The 25,311-nt window shown below is 40.2% G+C and overlaps 1 protein-coding gene across 3 annotated transcripts; it reads left to right on the top strand.

Moving 5' to 3' along the window:
- Positions 1-4,412: 4,412 nt before the first annotated feature.
- On the top strand, positions 4,413-24,783 carry LOC135105952 (uncharacterized). Of its 3 annotated transcripts, XM_064014688.1 has the most exons (11): positions 4,413-4,731; positions 5,226-5,361; positions 7,764-7,930; positions 13,561-13,702; positions 14,800-14,937; positions 15,380-15,421; positions 16,049-16,110; positions 17,635-17,773; positions 20,973-21,112; positions 21,436-21,628; positions 21,870-24,783. In XM_064014688.1, exons 1-11 carry the CDS (start codon positions 4,653-4,655, stop codon positions 22,057-22,059), a joined length of 1,428 nt encoding a protein of 475 aa, XP_063870758.1. In that variant the 5' UTR covers positions 4,413-4,652; the 3' UTR covers positions 22,060-24,783. The 3 variants fall into 3 exon arrangements, with proteins under 3 accessions (XP_063870758.1, XP_063870759.1, XP_063870760.1); XM_064014689.1 differs by lacking the exon at positions 15,380-15,421 and having other exon boundaries at positions 4,513-4,731; XM_064014690.1 differs by lacking the exons at positions 4,413-4,731; positions 5,226-5,361; positions 7,764-7,930 and adding an exon at positions 12,252-12,973.
- Positions 24,784-25,311: the final 528 nt, after the last annotated feature.

Genomic DNA, 25,311 nt, shown 5'->3' with positions numbered 1-25,311 from the left:
ACACCATTGCGGTAGGGACTTGAATGAATGCGAAGTGTTGCTGCCGCTGTTGTTGTTATGGTTCCTGCTGCTGCTGCTGCTGCTGTTATTGCTGCTGTTACTGTTGTTGCTGTTGTTTTTTATTATTATCATCATTATTATTATTATTATTATTATTATCATTATCATTATTATTATTATTATTATTATTATTATTATTATTATTATTATTATTATAAAGTATTATTATCATTGTTATCATCATCATCATCATCATCAGTTATTGCTGCTATTGCTGTTATTATGATCACTTTCTCTGTGGTAGGAGGGACACGGCCTGGCCACACTTCGTGGCTGGGTTGGAAGAATGCTGCTGCAGTACTCCCTGTGTGTTTGGTAATGCCCCCGCGAAAAAGGACTGAGCGAAGAGACTAGTAATCCCCGTGCTGCTTATTGTCATTCTTACGATGAAAGACGGCGCCATGTTCATTCCTTGTCTGGGTTGTTACCCTCTAAGAAGGATGTCAGCTAGGTATACATTATTATTATTATTATTATTATTATTATTATTATTATTATTATAACAGTAGTAGTAGTAGTAGTAGTAGTAGTAGTAGTAGTAGTAGTAGTAGTAGTAGTAGTAGTAGTAGTAGTAGTAGCAATAGTAGTAGTGGAAGTAGTAGTGGTAGTAATAGTAGTAGTAGTAATTGTAATAGTATAATGTACATAATCATCATTATCAGTCAAGTTTTTATGTGGTTTAGTACTGCTGGAATAATTTCTTTTATCCTTGTCCAGTTCGCACGAGGGAGGCCATTAGTGGTGATGCGTTCGTCGGTCTTCATAAGATTCGCCTTAGCGATAAGAATAGGAAATGTTTGGTATATGCGACACACTATGAATTCCTAATGAGTTACAGCCAGGGTACGTTCAAGTGAGCATGTGGGACATCCCAACATGGGAAAACGACCTCCAGGAAACACAAGTACACAAAAAATTGCGCATCAGTCAGTCCTGAAGTGAACAAGTGTTGTTCCGTCAAGAGAAAAACGTAAAATAATAATAATAATAATAATAATAATAATAATAATAATAATAATAATAATAATAATAATAATTATTATTATTATTATTATTATTGCTATTATCATTATTATTATTATAATTATTATTATTGTTATTAAATAAATAAATAAAACTAATAATAAATAACGTAAGTATCAAAAATAAATTAAAATAAATAATGAAAATAAAAATAATAATAATAATAATAATAATAATGATAATAATAATAATAATAATAATAATAATAATAATAATAATAATAATAATAATAATAATAAAGAACTTAGAATCGTTCTGATTATTCTTGCATCATTATATTCGTGTGTTATCAAATGCACTCGGGGAAGATATTCTGTTTTAGGTGTTTATTAGTATATTTGCTGTACGTAATATAAAACCTACAAACCTAAAAACGTACTGCAATGAGTAGATATTTCTCATTTAACGCTCATCTGATAGTACTCCTCTATTTGATTACCACTATTATGGTAGCAGTAGATGTAGTAGTAGTATCGCTTTATTTATTGCTGTTTTAAAGAGCGAGCTAGTCTTTTAACCTTGCTTGTATTAAACAATGTAACCTGTTTGATATCGTAATATTACGTTATTTTTTTTTATGCTGTTGTCCTCTGTTTATCATAATTTTTCTTCTTTTAAACGATGATAACAGTGCGCTTTAGGTCCACGCTGGCGAAACCTGGGTTGCATCAGCCACTATTGCTCAAGCCCCGAAGTGACGGTGCAAGTTCAAGTGCATCTGGCTGGGCAAGGACCAGGATCCCCGCACTCAGTCCCTCATGGTCACGTGTATGGTGGATTCCTCGCCTAACTGCGTCATAGTCACCTGTTAGTAGGCACGGAGGAGCAGTGGGAAGGGCTATGAGGAAGGAAGAACAAGGAACTACAAGAGAGCACAGTCAGATAGAATATGCATGACACACACACACACACACACACACACACACACACACACACACACACACACACACACAGTCCCTCCCTTCCCAGCACCATATGTTGTTTTTTTACATTATATCATCACCTTCACCTTCCATCTCGTTAGTGCCTCGTTTCCTTTGTCCTTCACGCAGCTTCACATCCGCATAATAGAAGTTTTCCTCTTCTTCGTTGCTTCTCGCACCATATTTTTTTTCTTATTATTTTCTTGCCTGCTAGTTTTTTTTTTTTCTTCCTTTCTGTGTTTCATACCTCTCTCTCTCTCTCTCTCTCTCTCTCTCTCTCTCTCTCTCTCTCTCTATATATATATCGGTCTTAGCAAAACGAACAAAACAGAAAGCAGGACTTCAGTGTTATTTTACATTCTTAAGATTTATCTATTTTACTATCAACTCTTTCCTTTACCCCTTCTTGACTTTTCTACTTTTTTGTATCAACCTCACTTGCTCTGTTTACGCATGAAGGGTATCGACAAGAAGATCAGCCAAACTAAGATACAAATCACTTGGTCAACAGGTCTGTCTTGAGTGAGGTTAGACAGTGTTGAGATTCATAACTGAATAAATAATCGGTCATCTTTATCTATTTTCTTTCCTTATAATAAAAATCTCAATTTGGGTAATTTTTTTTCCCGAAATAGCAATGAGATCCTCTAAATTTGATACTGGGTATCACTAATTTTTAGAGAAAACTCTTTCTTCTTTCCATTAATATTTGTTATATATTTAATTGCGTATTTATTTTTATTTATTTATTTATTCATTTATCTATTTTGCCCTATCCTTCTCTCACTGTACATTATAAATGAGAAGGATGAGGAGGAGAAAAAAGAAGGACGAAGAGGAGGAAGAGGCGAAAAAGAGAAGAGTAGAAGAAGAACAAGGACAACAAAAACAAGAAAAGAGTCAAGTAGTAGTAGTAATAGTAGTAGTAGTAGTAGTAGTAGTAGCAGTAGTAGTAGCAGCAGCAGCAGCAGCAGCAGCAGCAGCAGCAGCAGCAGCAGCAGCAGCAGCAGCAGCAGCAGCATCAACAACAACAACAGCAACAACAGCAACAAACACAACAACAACAACAACAACTACTACTACTACTACTATAGATAACACAGGAAAGTTAACTAAAGATACTGCACGAACTTGGGCGTGACGAGGCAATCCAGCACTCCCTTTACGTGCGCCCTCAAGCGTGCGTCTCGGTTCTTCTTGATAGACGAGGCCTTGCTGTGATTGGAGCCAAGGACAAGTCTATTTACTGAAGGAATGCTAGTCATCCTTGAGGTGCACATTAGTTACATAAATGTTCTCTGCAAAGTAACACAGTTACACACTCAGTATAATGTCATCACCCACTCTCTTTCCCTATTTTTGTCATCACGAAAATTAAATGTAGTATAATTGTTTTCTGACCTTACGTAATAATAAAATTATTTTATTAAATCCAGTGCGTCTTTCGTATTGGTATGTGCACACGAAATACTCCATTAGATACCCCAGATTACGTCCACTCAACCATGTTATTAATTAGACCAGAATTGTATATTATCTGGTTTACTCCTATGAAGGACCTTTCAGCTGACGTCAGCTCAGCCTCGCTCTTAGCTGTAAGAAATTATTGTCAATCCGATGAATATACGTATGTATGGAGGTGAGTGGGCGCCAGCTTCGGTTTCATGATGCCTCAGCAGCAAGACGGAGGGACATGCATGGACTGTTTATTAATTTTCGAGGTCACAGTAAATAAACACGTAATGTATATGTATGTTTTTACATAGGCTAACACCCTTAAAGAAACGAGAACATGCAGATGGCGTGCGAGAAATCTGCTACACGTTATGAAGCATTACCAATTTCCCTGTAAAGCGCACTTCCCTACTTTCCCCCTTCACACAACTCTGTACCAGCAGAGTAATATATCATGAGTTTTAATGCGTTTCCACCTCTGTTTTAGATGTAACATAGAGCCACATTTATTTTTCATTTATAATGAAAAAGAATGTGTGACTGTGATACAATCAACTTGTGCACTTACTTCCTGTTTCATTATACTGATATGTGCTCTCTCTCTCTCTCTCTCTCTCTCTCTCTCTCTCCATATACAGACGGACTTTCTCGTAAAAAAAAAAAAAAAAAATGCCTTCACTCCAAACACAATTACCGCATTTCTGTGGTTTTGATTACATTAATCAATCGTAATTCCAGCGTCTCCATGACTATGACTAAATGTCTCTTTGCGTCTGCCCATCATAGTTGTTGCCTTTTCCCGACGTAGTTGATAATTTAGGCCTTGAAAAGCAACGACAACCGAACTCCCACCCGTTGTACACAGGTGTAATGGCTGTGTGACAGTGCACCGGATGTTCCGGCCGCCCCCCGCCGGAAGCAACTATTAACACAAATGAAACTGTCGTCACCAGAGGGGAGGATACTGCAGATTCGATGCAACACGGACCGTTTGTTGGAACTGGGCGTCCGGCACAGCGGTGATACTCACTGCTGCAGCAGCTCCGAGTGTTGTGACAACTGGTTTCGATGTTATTGTACTAAAACGTGTATTTCATATTTTGGGAGTTTTACCAGCGATTTTCTGAATGCGCTACGTGCCACGTGCTTAGGGCACAGGCACATAAAGTGTGACTGAAAAAACGACGTAAAATGAGGTGGTGGATCCCTGCCCTGCTGTTCGGGGTTCTAGCTGAGGCACGAGATGTCCTTTCCCGCTACAGAGACCATGGTGAGAAATGCCCACTTAACTGTTGCAAATAACTCGTAAGAATCTGAACTGTAATAATGTTTATAAATCGTTTGATAATGGAACCTCGGTATACCATAGCAGTAGAAACAATGAAGGGATGGGAAAGTCAGGAAAATTTTTTCTACCTTTCGCAAAGGTAGTATACTAGTTTCTGCAGCTTTCGATCGCTATATCAGAAAGATCGGAAGCTATTTTCATCTTTCAAGCACGGATATACTTGAGCGAAGACTTCCTTAGGCACATTTCATACACATTATTAGCAATGAATGCCTCATTTCCTGAGAACAAAAGCAACATGGGCTATTAAAACACTTGAGCAGCAATTTAATGTAACATCAGGTTTGCTTAGAAAGTGATACTAAAGGATCTTTTATCTTAAAATGCAGACTCTTCCGAAAGATATTTTCAAATCCAATGTCTAGTTGTGTATGCAAAGCAAAATATGAAACCCAGAAAAGTGCGTTTTACCTCAGGGTGCTACGTGGAAGTGGCCCGGGGCTTGAGGTTGGCGCCTATCCATGTTGACAGGTACGTCATCGCTGACACTCTTCAGGACTGTAAGCGGGCGTGCGACCAAGCCTTCTTTGCCTGTAAATCCTTCTCTTACAGGTAAGTCACTGTATGCGATGATAGACTCTCTCTCTCTCTCTCTCTCTCTCTCTCTCTCTCTCTCTCTCTCTCTCTCTCTCTCTCTCTTTTACTTGCTCGTTCTTATCATAGATACTGTTATAGCCTTCGCGTGCGTTTCTCACCATCGTCATAAACTCATTTGTATTTGCTTCGAAACTTCAGGACACAGACCTTAGTTTGTCATCACAGCACAGTTCAATCATAAATCCGGCTTGACAAAAGACAGGGACAGGTGGGCGTCTTTGCAGCCCTGCAGAATATTAATTAATTATACCTGTCATGTTGCGCGTCCTCATGCTAGCTTTTTGCTCATATTTTTTTTTTCTTTCATATGATTCCAATGTTCTACTTATTTATTTATTCATTTTTTTTTTTTATCTTACCGTACATTAGTGTTTTATGTGAGGACCAAATAAACTCATTTTAACTAACTTCAGTAAATATCTTAAAGTTTATGGTTAGTTTGGTAACCTGTCGCCTTAGATCTGAATGAATAAGGATACAAACCTATTCATTATACATGTAACATTGTATTATTATATAATGGATACGTTAATTTGCTAGCCGATATGTAATCATGCAATAAAAAATAAAAAGCTAAAATGCGCAACTGATACGCAAAGCAAAGACCACAATTATATTGTTATGCACGGGGAGCTATGTACAGGAATTATGATCATACATTCCACAGCGCTCTCTCTCTCTCTCTCTCTCTCTCTCTCTCTCTCTCTCTCTCTCTCTCTCTCTCTCTCTCTCTCTCATGAAAAAAAAAAAAAAAATAGAATAAACAAATTAGTCTTGCAGTAACTGTTTATGAGTAGGCTTGAAAAAATTTTAGGTGCTGCAGGTTGGATCTTCTATGGGTCTTCTTGATACAGAGCAGGATATATATATATATATATATATATATATATATATATATATATATATATATATATATATATATATATATATATATATATATATATATATATATATATATATATATATATGGTGTCACAGGAGTTTCTGCGGTTATTGCCAGAGGTGAAAGTACAGGTTATTTTTAAGACGAAAATGCTCTATGCACATAGGCATTTTGACGCGTTGTTTAGCCTTGGTGTGAAATTCAAGTGTGGCCTGGCGACAGATACAACGGCCGGGTGGGTTGTGTAGACTAGATCATTGGATATCCGTTGGTGAAAATGTGAATAATGTAGTCATGATTTACAGAATACCATGATGAGACGAGTGATAGCAACGGACCGATACCGATTACCAATAAACATTACACAGTGATAGTATGGACATAATAAACAACAAATAAAATAATAGGCTGCGTGGTACCATGCCTACCCGGGCATGGAAGGGGAAGGACCGAGGCTAGCAGCAAATCAGCTGATTGTCAATCAGACACACGTAGGTTCCCTCCAGGACAATGACAGTGAATACATTCAGATTGTATTGCACAACTTAAAGTAATGTGGAGTGTGTGGACATGGTGTTTTTCCGACATGGTTACCCGCCAGGCCCGGCCGTTGTATCGGTCTCCAGGCCACATTTGAATTTCACACCATGGCTAAAGAACGCCTCAAAATGCATATGTGCATAGATAATTTTCAACTTGTATTTTCCCTTCAGGCAATATCCGCAGAAACTCATGTTACAATATATATATATATATATATATATATATATATATATATATATATATATATATATATATATATATATATATATATATATATATATATATATATATATATATATATATATATACAGTAAAATCCCTCTTATCCGGCATCAACGGGACCGCTGAGATGCCGGATACTTGAATATTGCCAGATACTTGAATAGAAGTGAAATTATGTCCACAATCACCACCCTACACTCACGCATCTTACCATAACAAAAATCAGCTGATCTTAATCAGCAGCTGATCTGATCAGCTGCTTAAGTGTAAGCACAACTCGCTTCCTCTTTTCTACAACTTTAGGCATGATGAAGGCGTCAAGTGATAACCAGTGCACACGTGGGACCGAGTCACTGAGTAAACACAGTGCACTGGGGCGCGGGTGGCGCGAAGCAGTGCGCTCTGGTGGCGAGGGGGCAAAGTATGCCTCGCGCGGGAATTTTAATTGATTTTATGAGTACACATTGATTTTTTATTGATTTTAAGGCTCGGGGAAAATGTGCCGGATACTTGAAGCTGCCAGATACTCGAATGCCAGATAAGAGGGATTTTACTGTAGTTAGCAACTAGCCTGGTGTAAAAGGCTGTAATGGCAGGTTGCCCTCAGCTGACACACTCCACAATGACAGTAACATACAGCACACTTCAAAATTATCCCATAAATTGTGATGACCGTGACTACCAATATTTTCTGCTATGCTCTTGACAGTAACAACCGGAGGCATGAGAATGAAAACTGCCTTCTCTCCCGTGAAGATTCCATCTCCCTTAACACCAATAACTTCAGAGACTTCTTCAGGGATTTCGATTTCGATTTCTATGAGAGATCCTACAATAGCCGAGAATGTGACAATGACCTCAACAACATATATTACGGTGAGTTTATCTTTTGTTTTGTGAATTTGTTATCGCCCATAAATAAATAAATAAATAAATAAATAAAAATGTTTAGATGTAGATATCTAAAAACGCGTCCGTTTGTATGAAAGCTGTCTTTTCTGTAGATATAGATGTTTATTGAAATACGTGCATAGCATTTATGCGAAAATACCCACTCCATTTAATTAACAATATTTACGCTTAGAAAAAAAAATAGGCTGACGAAGCGTTTATCCCGAAAGTTTATCTAACTTTATGGTTCTGAACTTCTGTTATCTAATGTCTGTAATATCTTGTGGCACAAGACCCCGCTGTTAAGGCGTCTCATAACAACCAATCCATTCATTTACCCCAATATAACACCGTCACTTGTTACCACATACATCTTGGGCGTGTCTTTTTAGTGTCCAATCAACGAAGGATATCCTGAGGATTGCCGGTACAGGAAAATCCCATCTGGCCTCGCAGCAGGTGGAGCAGTGTCTAATTATACACAGTGCTATAATAATTTTCCTCTAAATTGTGGTTAGCATTATTTACCTACTCGTGAATTTTACTTTCCATGAGAAACCTTGGTTCTGTTGATATTACGTGCCAAACGATTCATAGGATTGATGTATTTTATGCTTTATAATGGGGTCTCTCTCTCTCTCTCTCTCTCTCTCTCTCTCTCTCTCTCTCTCTCTCTCTCTCTCTCTCTCTCTCTCTCTCTCTCTCCTCAATTTCTTTCAGATCTATAAAGATACCGACACACTTTACTTAAAACACTGTTAGCAGCAAATCTTGAGGCGTACGAGGATAGCACACGGCCGTGACCCTGAAGGTAGATGATAATGAATCTTTGTAAGTGCTATGCATCACGTGAGGATGAGGGAGCCAGGAATTAGCTACGCTTCTTTGCATCGCTACAAAGAGTCTTCCAAATAACAGCCAAGTTGTTACACCCAACAACTCAAAATATAAGTCTTTGCAATTACCATAATGTCTGAACATAAAATGCCAAGGACACGGCTTCTTTAATTATAGGATTTTCATTAACATTTCTTTTGTATTTAAAGAGATGAAAGTTTACCTTCCTTTTAAGTTAAGTAGCACCAAGGAGCAAATACAGGGACAAAGCCTCTGAGGTAGTGGCTGCCCATCCTAGCCGTAAATACTGCGGGAAGCAACAACGCTTCCACAAACATCCAACGCAAAGATTGATTTCCCTGTTTTCCGACTTGAGTCTTCTTGTCTTTCTCAATTGGTCTCCCTTGAGCCTACATCCGTGGCGGAACCGATACATACCGGCTTTCAGTGTACAATCGGGCTTATCTCCTTTCGCGTTGTACCTCCTATTAATCTGGCAGACAATAGGTACGGGAAGTAGGAGGAGGAACTGTGACCTTGCAACTTGGGAACTCCGCCAAGACGCCTCATGTTAGCGTGGCGTGTTATGGATGACGGTAACCTTTGTCCTGTTGTGACTCCTCTGTATGTTCTACTGTGACGGCGATGTGTCAGTGGGCGTAGCTTGGTACTGGAGTCGACTATTTTCTTTCTCAATATTCATCACTCACAACATCCTTGTGCAAGTGGGTTATCCAAGTTCGTCTGATGTTTTGCGATTTATTTAGAAAAATGAATTGTCTTTACAGCTTAACAACAGTGCATTTCTTTACTATTCATTCACACGATTAAGATTATAAGCAAAGTTATTATGACTCTTGTGTCTTGGTCAGAGTCTAAGTCTATGAATAGCTCGTGACCGAGCGACACGGGTTGTGCGTCCGTAATATCTTAGTGTCTAGCTGCTACTGACGCTAAAAGTGACTTGAGGATTGTCCGAGAGGTGCCTAGGCATACGTCATAGATTTCCATAGCCAATAATATAAAGCAAAATTAATGACGTTTTAATCCCCACCCAATGGGAGGTAAGCCTTGAACGAGCTGAATGGGCATAAAACAAACCGGCTGTTTATAGTTAAGCTTGGCTGTTATCAGTTCAACGTCCTGTTCATTTCTTGCACAATTCTTCTAATACTGGCGTTAGATTCTCTAACGCGTCTCTAATTTTTTTCATGCAAGGTAGTGCCTATTACACTGTAATGTATGTACTTTAGGTGAAGGATAACATGCTGATAGTGAACTTGGCACTTAGATCCCCATATCTAGAAAAAGTTTTCCTTAACATGTTCTCTCTCATCGATATTTATTCCGTGTTTATTGTTATTTATACATTTTTAGTGTAATGATAAACTCTCTGTGGTAATAAAAAAATATGAACCATTATTTGAACGGCTGATTATTAGGATAGTAAAGGGAATGAGACAGGTGTGCCGATGATTATACTTTACCCTCTGACTGTGATGGCCAGACCCACCTGTCCTGGGGGTCAGCACCCTTGGGGCGGAAGGCATCATTTTGTTTAAGTAAATAGAGGAAGCTGCGCTCCCCCGTCCCGGACCCCCCTTGCACAAAGGCGGTTTGACCTTAGCGGCAGCCTTCATTTAGAGTGGCATCAACCATCAGCCTTCTCAGGGATGAAACGGTACTCTGGTGGGAATGACCCAAGAATAATTGAGTAAAACAGGACGATAAAACAACGAATTCCCACCAAGAAGAGGTGTTTTGGGATGTAATGATTTCATTATGCGAAGAACAGTTTTTCATGTTTTGTTCTGTCACCCCTTTCCTCTCCTTTACGTTTTCTCTCCTTGCCTTCCTGAACAAAAAAAGGTTCACCGACAACAATATAATAATACTTCCTTTTTCTTGCAACAACCCAGCAGGGTTCACGCTTACATTAGTATACCTTCTGCAAAGAAGTGAAGAGTTGTACGTCGTTTTGAGTCGGTATTCCCACTTATCACCAACACCTGCCTGATTATGTGCAAATTGTGTGTGTATATCAAATTGCCGAGTGAGTGAGTCATGTTAAGAACATAAGAAGTGTCGTGTGTCCAATGATCAGAAAAAAAAGTAGATAAATAAATAAATGAATAAAATAAAATAAATAAATGCACTAATAATTAACTTAGCATCATCCTAAAGCACAGGTATTGGAAGATGAAATGATACAAAGATCACAGATTGCCTGACATCTGCCTTCTTTGTTCACACAGCTGAAGAACTGTTCTGATGCCAAGCGAGCACACGCCTCGTGGTGTGCCGTTTATTGTCACTTGGGTGGTGCCGCTGACATAACAATAGCACTGCTGTTGTAGCATCGCAAGGAAACAATGCATTGGACCTAGCATCCGTCCACGATGATTTGTTGACCAATCTGACGGAACTTACTTTTCTACAAGGGAGTTCCCCGTGGACATAACACCTGGTCGCCTAATTACCACTGTCAACACCCTTTCACCCCGCCGTCCTTGCTTGACCGGGCCACTCTCCGCACCTCTAGCGTGCGCGTGACGAATAATTTGAATAAAATATGCACTTTCACGTCCGTTGCGTTGCGGAAAAAGAAAAAGTCATTAATACAGTTACAAAACAGTTAGGAAAACTGAATTTCTACAGTGGAGTTAGACAGTATACCATAGAGGAAAAAAAATCAATGCTAGTAACTTGCTTTCGATAAATCCGTAACTTTCTTGTCTGCTGGACTTAAATAAAAAAAAAAGATAAAATAAAGAAGAAGAAGAAAAGAAGAAGAAAAAAAAAAAACCGTTGAAGTTAGTGATTCATTAATTCTGATGTTTCGAAGCGCAGTCACCCAAGTCGAGTTAAGGAACGACTGAAACTACAAATGCACGACAAGGTAATGATGTTGGAAACCATGGGAAAATAACCACAACTGTAGACGAGAGTAAGTATGGGTGCCTCAGGCTGCGGAAAGAACGTCACTAAGTTATTTCATTGTCTGGCAAAGGGCTGGGTGGTGCTCGAGTACACACACGAGCGGAAGAGGCAGATTTGCCAAGTTCCATCCAAGGACAAAACTATAATTGACGTGTTTCTGCTTTTTTACTCTTTGGTTAAGTGAGCATAAGGAGGAAGAGGGTGTAACGTGGCGAACAAGTGAGGAGGGAAAGAGTTGAGGGTGCTTAAGGTCGAGCTGTGGCGGGGAGTCTCCCGGCAGCGTCCCTAACACCATAATTGTACGTCTCGCAACAAGGGACAAAATCTGTAATGTTGACTTTGGAACAATTAACAGCAGCACTGAATGGAAAGTGGAAGACTAGTTATGGCCTCCTTTTATTCCGGCTGGCAGAGTATGTGCACCACAATAGTGGGGAGCGGAACTGTGCTGCAACTCATTTACAAGCGCAGGCGGACGTGACGTCATCTTCCCAACGGGACATTGAATGGTTGGGCCAAGGGACGTGACACTCTCAGACAGGACGAGCGAACCTGCGGCTGTGCCAGGTTGCGATGTTGTCCGCGTGTTTCCCTGTCCTCAGTTGAGCGTCTCTGTCCCTAGCTCAGCCCACCGCCTCACACCTCGTCAGCGGCCTTTAGTGCTTAACCAGAATTTTTATAGCTTGAAGTTAATTTCCAGCACACCTTTTGTATTCTTCTTGTGGAACATTATTTTCCGTCATTCATACGGTGCAATAAGTAGTGGACACAATAGTGAAAAAAAAAAAAAGTTATCAAGTGAAAGTCTTGTGGTGATCTGCAGCAGTGCCTCGGAGTTCTCAAACCTCTCAAACTTAGCCTGATGCTTTGGATTAGCATTCTGTCGTGAATACCACAACACATCTTTAAGGAATGCATGAAGTCAAGTTGCTGTTTAGTCCTGCCTCCAGTGGTTGTAGTAGAACTCATTTCACCTAATGTAAAAGTGAAAGTGAAAATTTATGGTAGCCATGGGAGGGAAAATATGTCCTGGCGTGTCGCAGGGTATCGTTCTCGGGTTTTTTTTCCTTGTTGCTCGCGGCCAATGCGACTATATAGTTGGTGGAAAGTTGTCTTCTGGAAACACCATCGGCGACACTAATTACTTCCATATTCTGGTGGAGGAAGCCACCCATTCTCGGGCACCCAGGCCTGGGGTGCCCTGGATCTGGCCCGGAGGTGCAGAAAGCGAACACTTCGTCTCGAATACAGGTAATTTCCATTTTATTTACACTTTTTTCTTCATTTGCATGGTAAAAGGATTATGTCTGCTTTACAAAGCGAGTTCATTCATTAAATAAAACAAATTACCGGTATCTTCAGAAACCTCTTGTATGCGGGTTCTCTTTGGTATTACATCTTGAGATGTGACAACAATATAAGGGCTGTTACTCGGTACTGAGCATGAATGGCAAAATTTAAGTATAACCTGCTCCGCATCAGCTACATAAATGTGTAAATTGAAAGCCACACAAAAAAAAAAAAAGTAAGAAATGTAAAATACCTTCAAGTTTAAATAACCGTATAGTATTCGGCTTTTTTGTTTAGTACACTAACATGAGATGTACATGTTGATATTTAGGAAAAGGGTGTTCAATAAAGATATGGGGAAACGGAAATAAAACTAAAATTTCTCGGACCGTAGGTACAAATGTCTATGTACTTTTTGTTTCAGTACATGCGATAAATGTCGCAGGGACCAGAGCCATCTCACCTCTACTTGGTTATGTATGTAGCCGCTAAATCTTCTTCATAACCTCCCTTGTATGATCTCTCATGCCATCCCTGCCTTCTCACAGGAGGAAGAGCCTGCTACGACCTGAGGAGAACGAACATGAGAATCGACAGTCGCTTTATCAGGAGAGAGCTGAGGACACGAAACAGACGTGAATGCGAGCTGGAGTGTGACCGCGAGTCGTACTGCAGGGGTTTCAACTACCGGTGAGAACTGCCGCTAAATAAGGTTTTGTTTGCGTAAAAAAAAATGTTCATATGCATCATCTGAACAATGTTAACGTAAAAAAAATATATGTATTCAATTTTGAATGCTCATGCTCATAATATGTGGAAACACCATCCAGACAACATAGTTTGAATATTTCATTGTTTACAGCTAGATTTTTTCTTGCATCCAAATAATTTTGTTAACATAATTACGCTGGTTCTATTTGCAGCGACTTGTGTCATAACTGTTGCTATCGCTATTACATCTTCAACAACAATAATAATACGAGCGGCGATGATGAGAAAAACAGGGAAAAAAAAGTAACAACGGCCTCTTACATAGTTAAACACCGGGGAGGGAGGTAGAGGGAGTGGCATTGTTACCACTTAGAGATAATCAGTGACAACTGGAAGAGGAAAGAAAAGAAGAAAGAACTATACTGAAAAACGTGTGAAGGTTCTTCTCATAATTTCAGTGACAGTTTGACAAGGATTCTGCATCGTTAATAAGGCAAGCACATAATTAATTATCCCAGTGTCCTTAGAAATTAGTCCTAATGAGAAAACAGAGTTTAAGAATATGGACAGAAGACCCACTGAGCACAGGCAAAGTTGCAGTATTTTCGCACCTACTTTTGAGCCCAGAGCGTGTGTTGCAAAAATGTGTCACGAGGTCGGGCGCTTTGTTTTCTCGCCTGACTTCCTTCCCCCTCGCACCTCATTACCATCCCTATGTGTTGGCGTCAGCATCCGCCTTATATAAAGGATCATAAATAGGTTTCCTTGCCCAAAGTAACCGTTCTAGATATGCGAGATAAGAACCACAATGCATTTTTTTTTTTTTTTTGGTGGGGGGAGGGGCGGGGGGATGGGGGTTGATGGAGGAAGGAAGATGGAAGTTGTGGTATTTATTATGTGATAACTCCTGACACACCATTCTGTGGTTTTGTTCAGGGATAGTTTGGTGGTGGTAATGGTGTGTGTGTGTGTGTTATGTTAAGAAAAAAAAAAAAAAAAAACTTTAAACACCATGTGGAAAACACAGGTATGTATCGCCAGGCAAGAGTGGTGCTCATCCTGTAGTCTGCCGGCAGGTTCAAGACACAAGGGTTCAACCAGTACAGGAACAACTGCCAGCTGAGTTACCAGGACGGAAGCAGCGACTTCGACTTCCACAATGACCTAGATTTTGATTTCTACGAAAAGGACTACAACTCTCAAAACTGCCATACGTAAGCCAGAGACAATATACCACTGTAGAGAAGCCAGTGATGTATAACTGCTCAGTAAAGATGAACAGGAAGGATTGAGTAACTTATTTCCGCTGTCTAGTGTTCTTCTCTTAGTAACTCTTAGAGTTGCTCAGCATGCACTCTTTTTGTTGTTGTTGCTCAAAATGTATTAGATAATATTTGCTTACTATATTAACAATAACAGTTAATTATTCTTACTATATTACGTACAGCTATGTTATCCATCTACCTTCTAAAACAGACTTTTACCAAAACAATGTTTTAGATATACGCTTGCTATATTAGCCTTCTCCTTGGTAATTACTTTCTTTTCAGTTGTAATTTTGTATCCTTTTCTTGGAAAATATCTTGTTTAACTTAAATATCTTGTACTACGCATGCACAATATTGTATTCTTAATTATCACTCTTTCTCACTTTAGCTCTGAATCCCTAACTGTTGAGGGGATCCAAAATCACTCCAGGTAAGTTAATCCGTACTGTTCAGCTTTAATTCGATACCCTTTTCGCTTAATACTTTCTATTAATTAGTATCCTTTAGTGATTTTACATAATGTTTTCTCTCACTAAATCATCGCACCACCTCTTTCAAGCGTCAGAAACTCACTTGTTCTAAATAAAAAACAACTAAGATTACTCTTTTGTAACAGCAATTTTCCTTTCTCTCTCTCTCTCTCTCTCTCTCTCTCTCTCTCTCTCTCTCTCTCTCTCTCTCTCTCTCTCTCTCTCTAGGATGTCATATTATGCTATAGTAAAGTGTACTTTATAATTTATTAAAAAAACAGAGAGGCTGTTCAGCATCTCTATCTCCTCATGACACCCATCCTCTAATCTATCACCCATGTTTAGACACGGTTTGCTGCCTCATCACGACTATTTCCAAAACGTACAGAAATGAATAGCCGGGTTCTCAAGAGTGTTTCTTCTGTTAATCATGTAGAAATCTTGTTAGAATCATAAGAAAGAACCTTTAAAACCCGTGTAACCTGAAATAGTCAAAATTAATGCTTAGTCCATCACCGTCATGCAACCATCGTCTACAGTACATCTACCAGTACTGCGATCTTGTTCATATGACTTTACTTTGGCAGGGACCAAGGCGGTTATCATGGTGGTGGCTACGGAGGAGGGAACTATGGCGGTGGTCGAGACGGTAAGCCTCTTAGAACTTTGTTTATCTTAAGGGGTGTTCTCTTAAGATTCTGTTTTTCTCTTTCACCTGACACTTGTTCAAAGGTTCATTATAAAACCTCTACATTACGCCTTTACTTGTATTGATTCATGTTATATATCCAACTCATGAAGTGCTAATTCGAGAAAGGAACAGGCGGAGGACGTGGTTAACAGCAAGTGTTCTAAAAATATATGAGAGTATCCCAAGATGTGAGTTTTCTGACGTTTTCTGTCAATGTAAATGCGTCAAGTTCATGCGACGGTGGACTTAACAATCTCGGTGAAGTGTTCTCCTTTGTTTTCTAGTATCAGACTTCAAGGTTTCATTCACTCCGGCAATATGTAGTCTTTATCAATAACAGGCTTCATTCACTCCGGCAATATGTAATATTCATTTGTTTTATCAGGAACGGACTTCACTCCGGCAATATATAGTACCCTGCAGAGGTGTATCACAGGCGGGTCAGTGTTCTTAGGAATAGTGTAATCTTTTTTATTTTTTTTTATTTTGGTGATGCAGGCCTCATGTATAGGTGTTAATTTTTACTTACAGCATTGTTGCAGACTCAAGCCTTGCACGGTAACATCAATAATGTAGCTGAGTACTTACGCATTCTTATTTTCATTCATTTTTAATAAGAATAAACTTTGTTTTCTGAAAGAATTCCTGGTGATCACTGACCCGATCTGTTTTAGAGGAGACACCCATGAGAATATTTCTTTTAATTTATTTTGTTCGACTTCTGCTGCAAAACTACCATATCACAATTAAGTCAAGGCGGATCTGAAAGTGACGAGACAAGGCTTTCCTCCCGACACCTCAGAACTGGAATAAATATATCATGAATAGATAAAAAAAAAAAAAAAAGGAAATAAAGAAAAAATCGTGTATGTCATGCTATTAGTAATACAGACAAATTAAAACTGCTTTTTCATACCGAAATATATATTTTCTATAGAATTCTGCTTCTCGATGTGCACATTTTGTGGCTCAGCTTTCCATATAATATTGCCGCTCTCTTGATGTCACTACGCTTAACAGGACACTGAGGACATAGCTGACATTCCTTACTTTCTTTTTTTTATGCATATGAAAGCCTCAGTGTGCCACATCCCTCGCATGCCTCAGCTCAACTTTCTAGTAAATATAAGACTTAACCCTCACGACCAGCACTTTGACATACACGATGTATATGTGTGTGGTGTGTCTGTGTGTGTCTTTGTGTGTGTGTGTGTGTGTGTTTGTGTGTTCATTTGACATTTAATTAATATTTCAGGATTTACACCACCAGTTTGCATTCCACTCCTTCCGCTTTTCTTTGATCAAAGAAAAACAATCGATCTCACGTAATAAGACGTGACGGTTTATTTTCTTTGTATGTATATGATATCATCGGAAGCTATTATATTTTTTCCTTCATTCACTACAACAACCATTAAATATATGCAACATGTTCCCGTTTCCGCTCATATGCCTCCACATTCCACCGTGCCCTGCCCTCAGAGTGCTTCCGGCTGGTGGAGAAGCAGAGAGCTATCAGTGAGAGAGAAGCAGCAGGAAGTCTGATGGCGCGGGACATCAGGGAGTGTGAATTGGTCTGCGAGCAGTCGTGGCAATTCATTTGCAAAGTTTTCTCCTTCAGGTTAGTGGAGGCTTGACCAGAAAAGGTTGCATCCAAAGAAACAGCCTGGAAACGTGTGGGGCTGCGGCAAAAATTGTGGCGACTTCAACAGTTTGCAGTTAACTTATTTTGTGCTGTCTTTCTTAACGTGTTTCTTTTTTCTCTCTCTCTCTCTCTCTCTCTCTCTCTCTCTCTCTCTCTCTGATTGTCTCACTTGCGGGTAGTATGTACTAAACTGTTCCTGTCTTTCCCATGACACACTTTTTCGTCATCCCTCACACCCCCTGTTGTTCCCAGACTACTCCTCTTCTCCAGTCTGTGACGTGAGGCATCAAGAAAAATCAGTTTTTGCTCTCATAAGGAACCGCGCGAGGAGAAAGTCAGAGGGAAAAAAATTCTTTAACCTGGAAGAAGCGACCCTTTTCTTGCTTCGTGTTGGTAGATTCCCTCTTTCCCTTTATCTGTGGCGGGAAGTATGGGTTGCCTGCGTCCTGTGCATGATAAGAGATACTCATGTTATTTGCAGGTTGCCTTCCTTCCAAATGTAACTAATCCTCACTTCAGTAACACTTAGCACAAGATACACTTAACAAAATTGTATTGACTTTACCGATTGTCCGAATTGTTTCACATTTGTGATTTTTAGCAGCACACCTAGCCAATTCTTTCACCTCTCACATAAAGGTAGATTTTTTTTTCCCTTATGTAGGAGGTCGACGTTTTTCATGACACCATAAAACTTCCCACGCGGAAACCAGTGGAAAAATCAATTAAGGTTTTGTAAAGGTTCAAGTTTCTGCTACACTGGAGACGGCTGGGTTAAGTCTGAAGAAAGAGATCAAATGATGAGTCGCATGGAAGCTGAAAGGGGACTTCGTTAGTGATAAGGGACAGACGGGAGGATAAGGATGAAAGTTTATGTAAGAGACTGTAGGAGCGGTTTGCATTTAAAAAATAAAGGCGATTAGTTCACGAGGAGTAAACTATGAAATTACTGTGTGTCAGTAACGGCTTCATTCATTTGGTTACCTTTCAAGCTAAATGTAATGTGGCGCAAGTTTAAGGTATGACTTTTAAGATAGAACTGCCAGAAAAAATGAATTGCCGAATAACTCAAACATTTTAGTGGCCGGTGGCCTTAGTTTTCTGAAGTGAAATCATGCCGTTACTAAAATGACAAGTTTCATAGTGTCATTGTCGATTGAAAATATGAATAAAATAAAATAAATAAATATACATAGTTCACTTCGTCACCCTGGAAATTGCTTACATACCTGTAGGATTTTCAGTCCCATACTCTCCTGTGGTTAAGACGAGGGAGGTTCCGTTAGCCCTAAAGTAACGCCAGGTATCAAGATCAGGGACAAGGCCGCTGAGATACTCGCCGCGTATTTTGAACCTCAACACCGAGGGAACAAAAACACTCGACGAACACCTGAGAATAAGATTAAATATCTGTGCATGTCTCGTCTCGATCTCTCTCTCTGTGGCAATTGTATTCGTGAGCAATTCTGTGCGGGATCGAGGAACGAAACGATTTGACTATCTCATTAACATAATCTATTCATAACTTACCACAGTTAAGAGACAATTTTAAGTTTACTGAACATTAATCATGTAGGACATCATCAGCCAAATCAAGGTAGGATTAGGATCTGAATTCGACTTAATCGGTCAACTTTCAATAGACTGTAGTGGAAGCTGTTGAGGAGTTTGAGGATGTATTCGTGACTCTGGTGAAAATTTAACAAAGATTTTGTACCACTGAAGGCAAAACTTACCCATGAGAACCTGCCTTACTGCCTGAGATAACAAATCATTTAATAATATAGACCTAGGCCTTGGCAGCAAGAGACTGAAAAGGAAAGCCATGGAAGAATAAAGGGATCCTGAATAGCGTTTTAGTGAATAGCGTCTTGTCCTCGCCGATATTGTACAGCGTCGACACACCGTTAGAAGGGAAAGAGACCCCACCGTGGCCTTGGATGTGGATGTCTCGATGGGTGTCAGCCTGTCGTGGGGTGAGGGGGCATCACAACTCCCAAACACCGGCCGGCCCCGCCCTGAGGATGAGGCGGAATGAGGAACAGAGGAAAGCGTGTAATTGTTTTGTTCTTACCGCGACGTATAAGACTCGTTGTTCCGGTTGAAATGATTCGTGTGTTTTCCTTTTTTTTTTTTTTTCCTCGCTATTTTTCGTCTCGTTCTTTCTTTTCTCTGAGTCCTCTCTTTTTTTTCTATTTTCACTTTTTTTTCTTTTGTAAGAGAAATAACATCAATATCTACAATAAAAGAAAACGACAAAGATAATAAGAATAAAAAGAAAAGGAAGCATAGAACAATACAACTATCCATACATCTTTTATCATTTCATCTCACCTGAATTGATAGTCCTATTGTTCTCAGCTGTACATCACCACCTAAATTCTTACTCTTCCTTAACCTTCCTTATATCCTATCTTTTTGTCGCATTATTTCAACCAGATACTCTTATTTAACAGTTCATTTAACAAGTACAGTGCAATAACAACCTACATATATCACTCTCTCAGTAACAGGTGAAGCATCCCTCATATATGCGAACACCTAGCCCATTACTTGTATAGCCATGGGATATGGGGGAAGAGGGAGGGTTAGTGACGTGGCATGGGTATGGGGAGGATCGTGGGAGAGTACCGAGGGAGAGGAGCGTCTCTTAAGGGAGGAAGGAGGTGACGCGGAGGGCAGTGGCTCAACCCGGATCTAGGTCGGGAAGCTCTGGGATAACTTTCTCTGCGCTGGGTTACTTTGCCGGCGACCCAGTGGACCTGACGGCACTCGCGCCCACACACACACACACACACACACACACACACACACAGTCCTTAAGAAAGCTGCTTCACTCTGACTAATTATATTTTTGTATCACGTCTTTTAGATTATGTTGATTGCTCGTCTGAATTTTGCATGCCCTGAAATTGGCCAAAATGACCAGAGAAAATTAGATATATAAGGCAAAGCATCGAAGCATGTAGACAAGTTTAAGATTTTGTTCGTAGTAGTAGTAGTAGTAGTAGTAGTAGTTAGTCGTTGTTATTGTTGTTGTTTTTGTTGTTGTTGTGATAACAGTAGTAATACTAGTAGTAATAATAATAAAAATAATAATAATAATAATAATAATAATAATAATAATGATAAATCCGTCAGAGATAAAGGATCAGTCACACTGGTTTTCCTGCAGCTACTACTCAGCATCCGGGCTGCGTCACAACTGCCTGCTGAGCGACATGGAATACCGCGACCTGCCCCTGTACAGCCTGGTCCAAGACAGAGATTCGGATCTTTACGAGCGACGCCTCTATGACCGCGAGTGTGCCCTGGGTGAGTATCCAGGCGGCAGGAGAGAGAGAGAGAGAGAGAGAGAGAGAGAGAGAGAGAGAGAGAGAGAGAGAGAGAGAGAGAGAGAGAGAGAGAGAGAGAGAGAGAGAGAGAGAGAGATCACCAGATGTAAAAAAAAAAAATAATAACATGCGAGCCGGTGACTTTTTTTTTTATTATTTTTCTTATTTCTGACATCACGCTGTCCTATTTAGTTTCATCTTGGATTAATTTGTAGGTGAGATAACTTCGTCATGGGTCATCAGTAATCCACTGTTTGCGATTCAGTGGTCCTGCTGATACGGCAACACACTTTTCCCCGCCAGACATCTCCGGAACTCATTACCAACAAGGTGAGGGACAGTCGACTGTGTCTGGGCTACGTTGTTACAGGGAGTCCTGCCGACTGGACAGGCATGGTGGCTACTACTTTTGCGAGACCGACCATTCTGGGGCGTGGGATTTCTGCTGCCGACCGCATCAGAGATGTGGTTATTCTGAAGGATATCCTCAGGCCTGGTGAGTGCTTTTATCCAGCGGTAAAGATGGACATTTTTTTTATTCATTTAACGATTGCCTTTCATTGATGTTAATCTCACATGAAGGAGAAATAAATATTCGTGGTGAAAATGTTCATGTGATCATTAGAGTTATTCAGACATCGTTGATATGCTGGGATTATTCTGGAATAGCGCTCTTTCTCTTTGTCACCATTCTGAACGGGTCTGAAAAGTTACATTCACCATCACTTCCTACACAGGTGTTACGTGGGGTCGGAGGGTCATGACCAGTGGCGCCCCTGCAACGAGAACGCTGTTAGGGGTCGGGACTTCCTAAAGAACAGACCTGATGATGCCTCAAATAATTGGACCACAACCACCGAGACCTCACCTTCCACAGAATATCCACCCAGCACTGTGCACCCCTTGGAGCTGATCGATATGTTCTAGTTTCAGAATGTTTGAAAAGCTTTCTTGTCAATAGTTGCCCTCGATTTTTATACAATTCTTTCGGTGTCTGAAAGTATTATCATCTTTTCCCTACATAATGCACAACAACGCTTGACAAGTTAAGTCATACAAGACGTACCAGCACGTCACCGCGAGGCGCAACACCACTGATGTCACGTGCGAGACCTGTGGTTCCCACAGTTCTCCCCTCCCCACCACCTTAGCCTCGTAACCTTGGTGCGCCCTGCAGCTAAACGCAAGAGCAAGCAACTCCAAAGTCATTCTTACCCAAAATAAGAACAAAATGATGATAAAGGTTTTTCAGTGACTCGTGCATTGTATTTTGCGCTTTGATTTGTATTTTCTTTCATTTACTTTATTAGGCTGCATTTTTTTCTTTTTTGAGAAAAAGGGAGTTATTATAAATTAATTTGATCAACATGATTGAGGATATAGAATGGAGAAGGAACCATACATACGAAAGAGAGATTATACTAAAAGAAGGGATGGAACTCTAGGCCTGTAACATTGACTTTTATATATTTTTTTTTCATTACACGCATCATTATTCATTACAATATAATTATCTGGACAATGTTCACACACACACACACACACACACACACACACACACACACAAACACACACACACACACACACACTCACTCACTCAACTAGAACAAACCCAATCTTTAAGCACCATGCGAGTTCCATCGGTTTCCTTGATAGCATAACGGTACAGCCACTCCGGCTCAGGTGTTGCCTGTGGTTCGATGCCTTACGCCACCCACAACTTTCTTTTTCCATTCACAGCATTGTGATTTCAACGAGGCAATCTCGTATCATTATCAATATAAGTAGGTTGCTTCAGATCCATTTTCATCAGTAAATAGGCACACCTTCCGGGAGAAATCTCCGTAAATTAGGTATCATTCTACAGTTTCCCCTTAAATAAATAACAAATTAATACATTCATATATATAATTTCACTGGAAATGGTTTTGAGCTGCCATTCTAAAATCATTCGTTCGGGGACCTTCAGTAATCATCCGCAATACAAATAGTTAAAATCATGCAAGCCGCCCTCCGATGCCTTGGAGTATCGGCCAAAGGGTTGCTGGTGGAGCTAGTGAAGCTTTAGGGAAAATCCAGACTGCAAAACAACACCACTCTCAGTAAAGACATGCTGAGGTGGACGGAATTTGTGTCCCAGCGCTATGCCTGGACCCAGTGACCTCCTTGTCGACGGTGGGTCAGATGGCCAAGGTACTTAGCCCGTACAGTGCACTGAGCGTTGTCTCCCACTGCTCCGGGCACACCAGTAAGGAATTAACACTGAAAACACGGACATATTTCCAGAGTTGATGTCGGTCGGGTATTCTCCCAGGAAGCGTGCCCCAGGATAAGTATGAGAGGCTGGGGCTTGCTCTCTCCGGGAAGAAAGTAATAGGAGAAAGCGTAAATACAACACAACCGGAAATTCTTTTTAAGAGTTTCCCTTAGTGTTCATGAGTTACTCAGCTGCGTGAGGGACGAGGCAAGTGATTACTAACCCCCCTCCCGTCAGTGAAGTTTATGTTCACGCCTACGTAAGCGCACACATCATCACGCCTCACTTACGGGCGTGTGCTCAAAACGCCACGCGACACGGACTGCTGCTCGCGCAAAATATATGTACACCTGCAGCGCGCAGTATGATTACCATGATTCAACTGCAAAAGTGAGTCACACGCGCCAGTGATAGAGACTTCAGCTTCCGCGATTTTACCTTTTACCTCCATTACACCGCCTAACATTGGCACTTAGAATTCCAGGACCAAGTAAACTTTAGCTAAATAATCAATACATACTAGTACATATAATTGGTGGCATTATATTTCACTATTTTAATGAATGTTTCAGTCTTCCTGTAGCAGTTCATAACAATTCGTTTGTGTGAGAAACTGAAGGAGCCTGAATCTAGGAGCGCGACGCAAACCAAGGGAAGGTTAACGAAGTCCGGTGCTCCCTGGTTGACGCGCCTTCATGTACTGCCAATAAATTGACATTTAACGTACAAGTAGCAAGCCAAAGGGCGTCCGAGCGGGGAGTGCGCTAATATTGTATTCATATATCTACATTTCAAAGATTCACGCGGATTCCTCGAGGTCCTTGTTTTTATACAATATTTAGCATAATCTCTCCTCTACATGCACCTAAAAGCAGTTGAGTCACACGTGCCACTGTAAGTGTGTGTGTGTGTGGCACTACCGCTCCAAGGCTAGGTGTAACCGTGCTCCACATCAGCAAGACCTTAAGTTAAGCAGGGAACATGGCGCGCCGCGAGCCATGAATGCACACGAACTGAGCACATATGTATGCGCTTCTCTCTTACAAATTTCCTCATGGTCAGTTTGAAGGAGAACGTCCTCGTCACCCTGGTAGGAAAGAACACTGCCTTCAAGTATTCAAGACCACCAGGAATAAGTGTCTCCTTCTGTTGACTCGTGTAATGCTTAAGTATTTAATGCTGTACTCTTAGAAGAGGCTGATCGCACGTATATTTTAAGTGAGATTTTTCGTAATTCATAGACTTATAGAACATAGTATTAAGGCCAGTGATGTTTGTGGTATAGAATTTATTTGATACGATAGATAAAATGTACTAAGGTAAACATCTTTTTTAATGCTTGTAAAACATTTTATAGAACATCATCCATTAAAGTTATTTGAATATTGCACTAACTTCCCTTTTATTTTTTTCACCACTGAAATGAGGAAACATGAAGCAGTGAAGCACATCAATAATGCAGATGCATTCTTTGTAACATGCAAGGAGGCCAGTCAAAAGTTACAACAAAAATTAATCAAAAATAATTTGCTGAAGAGCCGTTGTTCACAATCATCCCCCTCCACCAGAGAGAGAGAGAGAGAGAGAGAGAGAGAGAAAGAGAGAGAGAGAGAGAGAGAGAGAGAGAGAGAGAGAGAGAGAGAGAGAGAGAGAGAGAGAGAGAGAGAGAGAGAGAGAGAATCTTCAGTTTTCAGTGTCTTCTTCTCTGAATGGGTTTCAAATCGCAGGAAGACAGAAAATAAGTAAGAGTGAAAGGGATGATAGATTGAAGATACTCGTTTTCTGTTACATTTATTGATATCAGTAGAATATGGATAAGCGTTGGGAGAAAGTGTTGCGGAGTGACACTGCGGGAGGGGAAGCAAGCAGTTAAGAAGTTCAAGAGAGCAGAAACCATGAACAATGGCAGCAGAACATAAGTT

The sequence above is a fragment of the Scylla paramamosain genome, chromosome 12 (assembly GCF_035594125.1).
Source record: "Scylla paramamosain isolate STU-SP2022 chromosome 12, ASM3559412v1, whole genome shotgun sequence".
NCBI classification, from domain to species: Eukaryota; Metazoa; Arthropoda; class Malacostraca; order Decapoda; family Portunidae; genus Scylla; species Scylla paramamosain.
This window is presented reverse-complemented; position numbering and strand designations above follow the sequence as displayed.

Bases quoted from the DNA above. Each gene is read 5' to 3' on its own strand.
- LOC135105952 (XM_064014688.1), top strand. From the start codon at position 4,653: ATGAGGTGGTGGATCCCTGCCCTGCTGTTCGGGGTTCTAGCTGAGGCA. The intron at 13,703-14,799 runs GTGAGAACTGCC...GTCTGCCGGCAG, and splicing joins TGCAGGGGTTTCAACTACCG to GTTCAAGACACAAGGGTTCA. The intron at 21,629-21,869 runs GTGAGTGCTTTT...CTTCCTACACAG, and splicing joins GAAGGATATCCTCAGGCCTG to GTGTTACGTGGGGTCGGAGG.